The 12,500-nt window shown below is 38.8% G+C and overlaps 1 protein-coding gene across 5 annotated transcripts in view; it reads right to left on the minus strand.

Moving 5' to 3' along the window:
• The window catches only part of ehbp1 (EH domain binding protein 1), a 132,988-nt gene that overhangs the window by 27,404 nt on the left and 93,084 nt on the right, over positions 1–12,500 (minus strand). For 3 of the 5 annotated variants that reach the window (XM_088610255.1, XM_088610257.1, XM_088610254.1), the window contains 5 exons: positions 8,835–8,982; positions 6,961–7,098; positions 4,768–4,907; positions 2,017–2,155; positions 1–8 (listed from right to left, as the gene is read on the minus strand). The exon at positions 1–8 is cut by the window's left edge and continues 90 nt beyond it. In XM_088610255.1, the coding sequence (XP_088466381.1) occupies positions 1–8; positions 2,017–2,155; positions 4,768–4,907; positions 6,961–7,098; positions 8,835–8,982 (573 nt within the window). The remainder of the gene's footprint in view (positions 9–2,016; positions 2,156–4,767; positions 4,908–6,960; positions 7,099–8,834; positions 8,983–12,500) is intronic. The other 2 variants (XM_088610256.1, XM_088610258.1) reach the window with 2 other exon arrangements.

Raw genomic sequence — 12,500 nt, forward strand, 5'->3', positions numbered from 1 at the left:
TTTTACCTCTGAAAAAGGAAGGATATAAAAAGATATTTTAAATGGCTTCATTATGAATTCACACCTTGTGGGTTCAAAAAGGAAAAAAATAGACTTAAAGGAGTTTTCTTTGTAAACGAGATGGCATTAAAAATAACTTGCCTTATGCAAATACACAAGTACTTGTGATTACAACTAACTGTATTTACAGTGTGTTAATTCACTCTGGCAGGAAAGTAAAATGCAATACACACTCAGAGGCAATTCTGTTAATCACTTTTACTTCCCCTGCTTATCCCTGAAACTAGATGTTACCTGGAAAGTCTACGAATAAACAAGAAACATTCTAGTCTGAATTGAGATTTTTTAACTGTGAAGTTTACAGACAGGAAGAGAACTGGCAAAACATAAAAGCCAATGCAGAGAACACATCTTGAGAGACAAACTGATTTTTTTTTAATTAACATATAAATTGCTTTAACCAATAAAAGGAATATCTTTTGTTTTAAGTAACAGGAATTAAAATTTCTCTAAGCACCCATTTCAAAAGCCTTCTGGATCATACGCTTTAAAAAAAAAACAACTTCTGAACTCAACGCAAAAACAAGCTCCTACAAGTGAAGTTACACGCGCTGTCACAGCACAGGGTACCAATGCACAGAAATCTGATTCTGGTCACGGCCCCATCCATCCTGATAATGAATGGGACACTGGTGTGAAGAAAATATGACATATCTCTGACGTACTAGCACCGTGGAGGTGTGGAGGGTGGGGCCAATGTAATTGCATCTGAAGTGAAATTAATTGCTTTCCAATGATGTAACTGCAGGGGACTGAGCTGGAGCCCGATTTTGTAGGAAGTTTAAACCAATCCTACTGGGAACAATTCTTCAACGGCACACGTACAGTTACAGTCAGACAAGGCAGCAGTATGTATAATGGACCGTACAGAAGCACCACTGCTTTTCAAGTTCGTAAGCAACTGTGCTGCATCTGCCCTTCTGGGTCTTTGTAATGTTCTGCTGTCAGACGCATAACTTTAAGCAATTACAGCCGAACGTGCAGCTGATTAGCAATACACATCCCACAAAAGTGTGTCCATCACTAGAACAGTCACATTAAGGACGTGTCTAGAAAACATGGCAACATGCCATGAAGAATAAAGTTGTCTGAATTTAGTGCATGCAGCAAATTAATGACAAAAATGAGTCAGGGTCATACAGGTCACTGCAGGGCTGTTGTGGGTGCTTACAGATGGCCAGCTGCCCTCTACAAGGAGATCTGAAGGACTAATTTACTGTTCATTGAGACAGAAAATGTGTTTGCCCTCTTGCAGCCTGCTGGGTTACCAGCTGAAGAAAGTTTAGAGCCACAGCAACAGCTTACTATTGACTGGCTCAGAGACTCCTCACTCGAGAAGAAAGCTGCCCAAGCCTGTGACTTATATAGCTACACAATGTTACTTTCTTATTTTTCTTGCAGGTCAGATTGAAATGGACACAAAATACCTTATCATGCAATCAAGCCTTAGACATAGCTGCTGTGAAGGGGGCAGATTCTGTGTCTGTCTCTTGCAAGGACAGTTAAGCTTTTTTGTATGATGTACAGCAGTTTTAGGATGACAAAAAGGAGAAGCATATTGGGCATTTTTTTTCTAATTCAGAAGTGAAGAGCTCTGCAGGGGAAAGACTGGTAGCAGAAAGCACACATCTTGCATAACACGATGTACAATTAAAAAGACACACTACAATGATTCAACAGTCAGTACAAGTTGTACTTCCTCGTTTTTAAAAGCCATTACAAAGTTGGACTAACTGAAGAAGCAAACTGGACCAAATTCAATGTGCTGCTCTTCACTGTGAAGATGCAAGGCTACCTCGCTAAATGTAGAGCAAAAAATTGAAGATTTGTACTGGATTTGCTTCTGTTCTAAATCAGACATTCAGAAGGAGAACATTTTTATCATAAATAAATGTTTTTACACCTCTGCTGTCTTGCTTTCCTATGGAGATTATAATTAAGAAAAGGGAATTTTACCTGGCCGGTTTTCCACATACTGACTAAAAGACTTCAGCTGTGTTTTCCTAACAGTAGACTCCTTATTGAAAACCACAGGACTGCGCAGACGCTCAGTAGCTTTTCGCAATCTCTCTGTTCGCATGTCTTCCACATTATTCTGTAAAAAAATAAACAACAGTCAGGGTGTCTGTACTGGCACTAACAGAGGTTTGCAATAAATTAGACGTGATACTTAATTTGAAGTGTAACCACAGAACAGATTTGTGGCTTTCCTGGTTAGGAAACATGCAATTAAGTTTGACTTTCAAAAAAACCCCAGCCATAAAATTTATTCTGATTATGCAAATGAACAATGCCATTGTTTTCGAAGTAGACACATGTAAAATTGCGCACCATGTCTTCTATCAAGTTTTATTGAAATGTATTACGTGCATGTAATAAACCAAGTGGAAACAGCTGCTTGGAATATTTCAACATTAAGAAAAAAAAGGTGTTATAAAGTTTACAATTAGTGTACACGTTCCACTTCTTGAAAAGGGCGAGCAATGTGGTTTCTGTAGATGATAATTTTGCAATTTCTATAAAGCGCTGATTAAAAATGAAAGCGCTTCACCACTGGCAGCACCAGAACAGTGATTCCTGGTTATAAATATTCAAAATGTAAACCAGAGCAAACTGGCTTTTAAAATAAGCCCTCTTTAGAACTTATGACTGCACTCAGATTTTCCTTGTTTTAAATAATGCTTAGTTCAATGCAAAATGGCATAAACTTTATTATAAACCACTATAGAACAGATCCATTTAACTAAAACAATATCATAAGCAAATAAGAACTTGGAGCACAGGCTAAAACAGCAACTGTCCAACACTTGCTCCTTGCATGATGATACTGAAACAAATTTCTCTACCATCTGCGTTATCAAAACAAAATCACAAAAAAAAAATCATTTTGGGAGGGTAAAGGAAAAATAAGTTTCTGAAGTTCTCAGAGACCCTGAGGTAATGAGTCTTTATTCCACTCATGGTGTAGTTAAAAGAAAATAAACCAATTTTGTACAGGCTGGCAGAATTAAACTTCCCCAAGGACAGACCCACTTCCCTCCCCTTTGCCCCTGCAAAGCATGGAAACAGCAGATACGAGGGGCACAGAACATAAGGCAAATATTGCATTTTGTTCTTTATCTATTATTATTTTCATGAAGTGTTTTGAAAGTAAATAGGCAAAGGCCGAGATGCATGACTAATAACACAGCCTGCTGAATGTTGAAACCGGTTATCAAACACTACCAAGACTGCACCCTTGCTTTGCATTGAGACAATCATTAATGAGCAGGATCTCTGATGGCCTATTCTCTAGCCTCAAGGAGGCCTGGGATACGCAATCCTCCAGGGAGCGAAACAGTTTATCCTCCTTTGCAAATGCTGAAGGCCTCATTTACAAAACGCCTAAAGTGCGGTTTACAGAAATAAAATGCGCGCACACACACACACACAAAAACCCTGAGATGGACTCAACAGTTATCGAGAAACAGATGGAACAGTTTATGGATAGTTTTGCTCCCATTTTTCACTTAGACGCGAGGTGCTAATTGAAAAGACTATAGATGTGCTTTTCTCATAGACCAGGTTTGACTACTGCCGGCGCTGCTGAGGTCTGACAGTTCAAGCCGTGGCACTTAGCAAAGAAAACAAACACGGCTGATTTTTTAAGCCTGGTAACACATTAAAATCTCACCTGTTTAGCCCGACAAATCCCATTTGAAGAAACTGCTTTATGACCAGGAACTCCTGCCACTTTACAAATGCATTCCTCTAAGGCCGGGTAATTCAGTTTGCTTTTACAGCCCATTGTGTTTTTCTCAAGCTGGCTTCAGCTCACATTAAATCCACTGTAGAAAGCTAAATTGAATGTAAAATTCAAATTCAGACTTGATCTGGCTCCTCTTTGTTTAAAAGAGAAGACTGAAAGTCCTTATTGCGTAGATCACTTTCATCACCAACATATAGGAACTGACAGTGTAAGGGAAAGCAATGAAAGTCATTGTTTTAGGAGATCAAAGCCCTCTGTATCTTGGGGAAGGAAATCCTTTCCGTCAGCATCGAGGTCCCCAAAGAGTTTGCAGGTGGGGTAAACTTGAACAGGCGAATGTGCTCTATGGCCACAGAGGTACTATTGACGAATAAGGATCCACGTCTACATGGACTATTAACTGGACACCAACAGTTCAATACATAAGGCAATTCTAATGAAAATACCAAAATGAGCACTTTTCATTAATCTGATTCAAGTATTCTTCCGTTTGGTTGTTGTCCAAGCTACAATTTCCTACAGTTCACAAACGGTTTCTGGGTATTTTATAAGCCTGGATTCTATGTTGATGAAGAAGAGCCCTTTTTAATAAGAAAGGATCTTAACTGCCATGTTAGAATTAACATCATAGCCCACTTTGAGATAGCATGTGAGCTTTTTTCTTTTTTAAGGAAACTTACTGATAAACTTAAAAACACAGAAGCATCACAATCTGAGTCCACAAAATGTCAAGCATTGTTGGGAGCTAGTCAGAATAGCTGTTTTCAAACTACTAATGTAGTAAATGTATTATTGTAGTGTCCACCAGTACAGAAAGACAGGAACAAAGACAGCTAAAAAAAAAATGAGAGCGGATGAGACACAGGAGACTTTTCCCAATCAAAGGAGACAGCTGACGGGGAAAGGAGGAAGTGGACTGAGGTTTGATGGAGCGATACAGGAAGTCCCGCCTAGATTACCTTGAGTCCTTCCTCTTTCGTGCCGTCAGTAGGGACCTTCGGTGCCGGCGCCGGCGCCGAGGAGAATGAGTTCACCGCCTGCGGACGAGTTTCCAGAAACTCCCGGAGCTTCAGGTCCACGTGCCTACTGTTCTGTCCACCTGGAGGGCAGGAGGAAGGAGGGAAAGCGACGCTGACATGGGCGAAACGTCACGATCTGGCCCTGCGGCCCTCCAGAGAAATGACACAGCAGGAGAAGCGAACCAGATGCAAACGCGACTCGTAAAAGCGCGACACAGAGGAGAGAGGCGACAAACGAGCAACGAACAACACAAACTATGAGCAGGCAGGTCCAGAGCGCAGTGGAACACACAATGAGAAAAGGCTCCTTACGCAAACTTTCTAAGCAACAGTTTTTTTTTTTTACTGTCCGAGTCTAAAGCTGATTCAATTAAATATATACAAGAAATTGAAAACCTTCAAATCTTAATATCTGTAAAATATAATTACTGAGACTCAAGTAACTAAAAACATGTTTGAGGCAGTATAACTTTGCATTAAACATAGTTCATGAAACAAGAAATGAGCCTTAATTAACCAACCAGTTGTGGGTGTGGAGCTGTGTAGTAACCCTCCAAAAAACAGCTTCAAAAGTACCAAAACCACTGCCATCTAGTACCAAATAGTATTTCTGTGCCACATTTGTGCCTGAAGTTAAAACCTGTTAAATGAAGGTCTGATGTGTTATTTCTGGCCTAGTCCAGTGTTGAAAAGCTCTGTGAGTGTGGGAGTTTAGATGTAGCCAACATTCCTCAGCCCAGGCCTTTCTGTTTCACACCTGGTAATCTTATCTGGGCACCTGAAACACTCTCCATCCAGCGTGCGAGGCTGGGTTTCCAGCGTGCGATCACGGCACTCGCCTTGCCCAATCCACCAGCGGCTCTCGATGACGGGGACCGAAGAGATGAAAGAGAGCCAAAGCCGTTTCATGTGCCCAGGGGAAAGATTATCAGGGCACAACAGAGACAAGCCAAGAGCTCCACAAGTTTTGATAAAGCTTCAGTTTCTGAAAGTATCCTAATAATTAAATAAAAACACACACAAAATACTGTAGGTGTTAATGTACCATGGTTCCAGAGGGTGCGATGAGAAACACTGAATGGGAATTTACAGAGGTTAATGCGTAGCAGTAATTTCAGATAGTGAGCGCTAATAAGTTATGGCACTGCAGTGTAAAAGGTTGAGAACTAATAAGCTAAAGCCAAGCAGTTAAGATGGTGCATTTCTACTGGTCCATTTTAAGTGTTGGGCTAGAACTGTCAACATCTTGCCTAGGACAGACTCCATAATGGCCTATCAAGAAGTTGTTAGTGTTAGCAGATTATCTGCTTCCCTAACAGGTGTTAGAACAGATAGTAGAAGAGGAAAAAGAGACAAACAGGGAAACTATACTGCAATCTACATATAAAACATAAATAATACAAAACACCACTTCAAAGGAGGCAGGGAGGGAGAAACCATTTTAAGCGCCTATTTCTTTTGACTGCTCAGGTTTATCTTGCATCAGTAATGTGCTTCAGCAAGAACCAATTAGCTCTTTCTCTGGATATTTCAAGATCTATTTTTTTGTAAGTGCGAATGGGGTCTACGTGGAATTTAAATTTAAATTTTCCAATTAAAACTTAACTGGTTACAGAGTATTTATCTCAGAAGCACCTTGTTCTGCCACACAACTGTTTAAATCACAACAATATATGTGCATTAGCCCATACAAGAATTTGCAATGTTAATTATTCCAACAAAAGCAAGGAACACCTATATTATTTGTATATTATCAACATTATATAAAATTTAATCACATTCTAGTATGTAAAATGCTAGGAAAGAATAAAAAATGTACATTCAGAACAATCTTTAATACCACAAGTAATTAAATTCAAGACTTTGGGCCAACAATCGTTTTATTCCTACTTTTCACTAAAATATAACTGGGTGAAAAGAACCTACATTTCTGATGAAGCAATGGAAGAATACTACAAATTCATTATTGAGCTTTTTTCTGGCAATGTAAACCGTAAGAAGGCAGTATGGTATCCAAAGTAAAGCAATAAAATGCACAAGAGAAGCCAAACCACTGAAAATGGATATGCACACCAAAGCAAAACATGCAGGACAAAGCAAAATTAGCCCTAGTCTAAAATGATCTTTATTTACCAAAAGACACAAGGTCACTTTTAAGATTAGTAAATTCATCTCCTGCTCCTACAGAGGAGCACACAGGGGGTTCCTCATCGTTAGTATCTACATTATCCTCCACCTCCTGCTCCTCAGAAACAGCCTGCTCCCCCAAATCTGTAGGAACAAAGACATGAATGCACCCCAAAACTACCAGAAATTAATCACTGGAGTTAGTATAGGATTAGCTGTCACACCGAACAAACATGCATAGATATTAAACATCAGTAACAGAAAAGCAAAAAGAGATAAAGTGCACTGTCAGAGCACTAAGATCAGAATACAGAGCAGTATTTGTTTGCTTTGTGGTATCAGTGGCACCTGATGTGTGTAACATCATGATGGTGGCCATTAACTTTACATTACAGGCCCTAGAAAACAAGAGATTCATTAAATACATACTTTTACATCAAATTATGTCATTTTTATTAAATTACTTTTATTAAAACATACACCTTATTTTATATATAAATTAAAATATATAAAAAAACAAGTTTTTATATTTAACATAAAATGTTAAATCTGAAATTTGCATGAAATCTGTAAATCAGAAAATTAAGTCTGAGTCTTTCACTTTTTGGGCAGACAAACTAATTTACTTGACCAAGATTTTATAGCTTAAAAAAACTTACAAAAGAATTAGAGACACAGTCATAAAAAACAGCTGAAAAAACTGATTTCCAGAAACACTGAGGAGGACGTAGGTATTTAAAAATCAAGAATTCAGTTCAGCAGGGGCCACTGCTTTTCAGGCTAAGCTAGAAAAAGGCCATTTAGTTTTAATTTTTTTTCTGGTTATATAGATGGCTGTATAGTTCTACTAGGTAACACTAATTAAATGAGTGCATGGTGGTAGAATTCACAAAGTTTGCAGGCATCCAGGCTGTTTCAGAGCCTGCCCTACTGCAACCTTTGTGAATTAAGGTTTCCGAGTGGAACGCGAAATAGCTAGGATTATGCGTTCTGCACAGTAAGTCTTGTGCATCAAGCCTATAGCACTTTCCCCAAACTCGATTTTTAATGAGTTCTACAATTAGCAGATTTCAAAACCAGAAAGTCTAAATAAACCATTTTGAAAGCCTCGTTTTCCTCTGAACTGTTTTCCTCGGTATTTATTCCCGCTAAAGTAGGAAACCTGGCTCGTTGTCATAGTAGCTCAGTGCGACATGCAATAACCCTGGAGGGAAGGAGAAACAGACAGAATGAGAGAGAGAAGGGCTGCAGGCCAGCCTGACAATTCTCTCGAACACCTATGGATTCCTGTGGATAATATACCCACATTTAAGTTGAAGAACAAGTAGCCTCTTTTTACAAAGCTACTCATAAAACACATACAAAGTATATTTATACTGATAGATGCTAACGCACTATACCAGAGTTGGAACTGTCATACTTAAGAGACACCTGCTCTTCCATTAATGTAGACCTTTTACCTAGTCATTACAAGCTATTGTTAAGGTTGCTGTTGTTACTGCTGCTCACAACAATAATTCCAGTTACCACAATGGAAAAAGAAAAGCTTGAGTCATAACAAGAAAACAAGCATCTTTCTTCTGTACCATTGATTTTAGCAGATGTGATCCGTCATCGATCTCTCAGTGTAAATCGGGCAGATGCTGCTTCATCTTAACGAGGTTAAACAAACACCGAAAGAAGAAGGGGGGAAATGTTCTTTTGGGAACTTTTGCAGCCATTCCACCATAAAATCCCCTTTTTTTTTACTAAAAAAAGGGATTAGCAGGAAACTCTTTTGTTCGTTTGCGGGGAGGACAAGAGAAGAGGGAGAAGGTGCTGGCGTGTACGGACGCTAGGGTGCTGTCTCTGGCACTGCCTGCCAGCTCTGTCCCACTCACCTCCAGATGCCTTTGACCTCCCTTTCAGCTTTTCTGCAGCCATTTCGTTGTAGATGGGAAGTTCTGACATCTTCACACCAGATCGAGCTTCTGCTATTAACTGACGAGCTCTCTCCCTCAACTGCCGCCGTCGCTCTTCATCTTGCTGCTGGGATATATATTGAACAGTTGCCATCTCGGTAATTGACAGAAATGCCATTTCATTCCCAATCTGATCATCACGATAGCAGCTAGTTTACAGCAGGGGGCTGGAGACCACACGGTAAACAGAATGTTTCATACCAATCTGTATCATTCACGCCATTTTTTAAAGAAATATATAAATTAGAATATATATATATAAATATATATCATGACTGTCCCCAACTGTCACCGATACCAAATGTCTTTTTTTTTTCCCCAGGGTTATTACATCAGTAAACTTTTTTTTTGTAACATGATTTTTTTTACAGTTAAGGAAAATACCTGAACATTTTATCAGAAATGTCTTAATACCTAAAAATAAAACCTAAAACATTAATAATAGCTTAGGATAGATCTTGTTAGGCAAAGACTTTATCAAGGAAACGCCTACTGGACTCTCACTAATTCTTAAATAGTATGATCCCAGTGTCGAAAAACGGACGTAAAAACAAATCTGCCATTTGTAGGCCAACAAGGGAGCCTGGAAAATAAATTTTAGTGTTCAGACCTTGAGCTCCTCACAGACCAACATTCAGTCTCTTTATAAAATCTTCCATGCGTACTGTTCAGGTCTGTTTTCGCGGTCAGTATCTCTAAAGGAAAAGTTGGCTCAGTGAGAGGTTTTAAGTACAATTAACTATTTCAATTACCATGCACTTTACTGATGAGAAGCCAGCTCATTTTAAAGCAGTTCTGATTTCTCAACGCACGTCCAGCTAGAGTTACCAACTGAAGCCTGGAGGTAGTAGTTACCTATTTAATTGAAGCTATATTTCTCCTTTCCCTGGCTTTCAAATCTCCATATTTCAAGCTACAGTACAGAGTGCTCAGCAGTCGAGAACCAGAGCAATTCACCTAAGCAGCCATTAACAAAACAAGCACAAAATACTAATTAGGTACATTTTACCCATTTCCATGTAAATTGTTTGTTTGTTGCCATTGTTTGGAAACACAATGGCAAAATGCAAATGAATGCATCGGAATGCAATCCTAATGGGAGTCTGTTTATAACCATTAGCCCAGAGGTGTGCTGTAATTCAATCCTCAAGGCAGTGAGATTTAGGCCCATTTACAGCCCATGCGGGGCAGTTACAACTTATAAAACCCTTCGGTAAACAAAGTTTATGGACACAACACAGTATCCTGAGCCTGAGTGACAATTCTTGTTTCCCTATCAGATTGTCTCAATTTACTTTTCTGCTAATGTTCCAACACAGCATTCGCAGGCTCCCAGCCCAAGCAAAGCTCTCCTGGGGGCTGCTAAATTTCTGGTGTTTGTTTTCTCGCCTCCTACTAAAGAGTTAAGTGCACCTAAGCAGGGCTTGTTCACAATTCACTAAATCTGGAAGGCCAAGATTCCCGCACATAGAACTTGCAACAGGACTCAGATGTTTGGATCTCTTAACCATGTTGTGGTTTGATAATTGTTGGGTTAGGAACTAATTTGTGTATTTTGTTAAGTTGTGCTGATTTCAGCAAGCCCAGTACAAATTCCATTTATTAATGAGAAAGCATACAATTAGGTTCATTATAACAGGGAGAAAACAGTGCATAATGTTGCATAATCCTTAACCCTCGCTTTTATTTTTACAGATAAACTGTTTTTTTAATTGTATCACCAGGGGGATAGCTTATTATCATTACTAATATTTTAACAGGACATCCATTAGCAAAAAAAGGAGATATTTGTACAGGATTACAACATTCAAAATGTGTTTTTTATTTGGAGTGTGAGGGGGGGATATCATAAATAAAAACTTCAAAACCCCTAATAATATACATAAACATAAAAGCGGCTCTCTTATTTAAATAAACAAAATCCATTTTATTGTATGGCACAGTACAGCACCAATTGCTCCAGAATAAGAAGGCAACTTTATTTATTCTAATAATGTCGATTCTTGTTTTCAACCACATAAAAATGTATCTGTATGCATTTTTTCTTTATATTTCACAGTTCACTGCTATCTCAGCAAGCCTCCTTCCACTGCTTCACTGCTGCTACTTTTAATTTTATCCTTCTTAGTCCCCGTGATTAAACTGATCAGCAGTGGCATTCTCGCAGCTTTGACACGACTACAACCCCCTCGCAGGCTTGAAAAAGAGGGAAAGAAAGGGCCAAAGTTTCATTTCACTGGAACAAGAAAATCAAGCTTCTGCTAAATCTCAACTTTATCCAATTGTTCTTTCAACAGCCTTTGGATCTTAAGAAACAAATAAAAATGGCTGTCATTAGGGGGTCCTTTTTGTACCTGCCGCAGATGGCACTGACTGACATTACTTTCAGCCAAAAATGACGCCATGGATTAGTGAAGGTGAATCGGGATGTGAGAAGCTGTCCATGTAGCTGCCAGGATAATTAAGCACCGAAAGAATGCCTTAAATGGTCTTCAGAAATTTAGGAGACTTTTTTGGTTCAAATGAGATGTGGAAAGTCAGCTATCATGTAAAACGATGTAAGAAGAGAGTTAAATACCAGTGTTGAGAGTTAGTACCACTGTTGGATTTTGAATCTGGACTTTCTTCCTTTACAAAAAAAGACAAAGGTTTACTTAAAGGAACCTGGCACGTCTGTCTTGTGCAAGATTTTGTTTTCTTTATCCCCAGTTTCCAAACTAGACTAACTGCCAAATGTACTTTACAAGTCTATGACTGTAAAAAGGCGTACACAACCCAACGTTTCCACTAAAGGTGTGCTACTAACTCGATAAAAACCTGTATTGATGATGATATGCCACTTGCACAATACTTTCCCAAAATATTTTCAAAGCCTTTTCACAAATATCACCTTTAATTTGGGGTTTTGCCTCATATACATATATTTTTTTTCCTATTTCTGCGATTAACTTAAATAAAACACCCAGCCATGTTTACCGGGATCTACATTTTTAAAAATTGTTCGCCCTCTGTCCTAACTACACTGTGCAGTTGGGGGTTGGAATTATTGTTCTGGCCTTTCAACACTTGACAGGAAGCAACACACTGTTATTAGCCATTTAGAAAAGAAAGCGAATTCTGTGCCTATCCAGAGGCAAGGATTACTGCAATGTACCCTATTCACTGGCTATAGAATATGCAATGAAAAGTCGTAATAAAAAAAAATCAGAAGGCCTTCAAAGATTTCGGCGGGCTGAGCTTTTAACAGGGAGCAGGGTGTGCTGTTGTTAGAGTAAATAGGATTTGAGATGAAACATTAAAACCATTTGGGGCTGGTCTGTTTCAAACATTTCTAACTTTTAGGCCTGGTTTATGATTTAGACAGATGAGGCACACCTGTCTGTTGCTCTGTTGCGTCTTTAAGTTCGGCAAAACAAGAAATGCAGAGTGCAGTGCCCAAAATGAAATGAAGAAACCTAAATAAATGCACCAAAATCTGCCCATAGATTGCCCTTCTACAGAATGGACCACTGATGTATTTTTGTATAAAAATCCATTTGCACAAGGTCTTGTTTTATATAGTATTTAACTTTAATTTAAATTAAA

This window comes from Lepisosteus platostomus, chromosome 17 (assembly GCF_059453375.1).
Source record: "Lepisosteus platostomus isolate fLepPlt1 chromosome 17, fLepPlt1.hap1, whole genome shotgun sequence".
Lineage (NCBI taxonomy): Eukaryota > Metazoa > Chordata > Actinopteri > Semionotiformes > Lepisosteidae > Lepisosteus > Lepisosteus platostomus.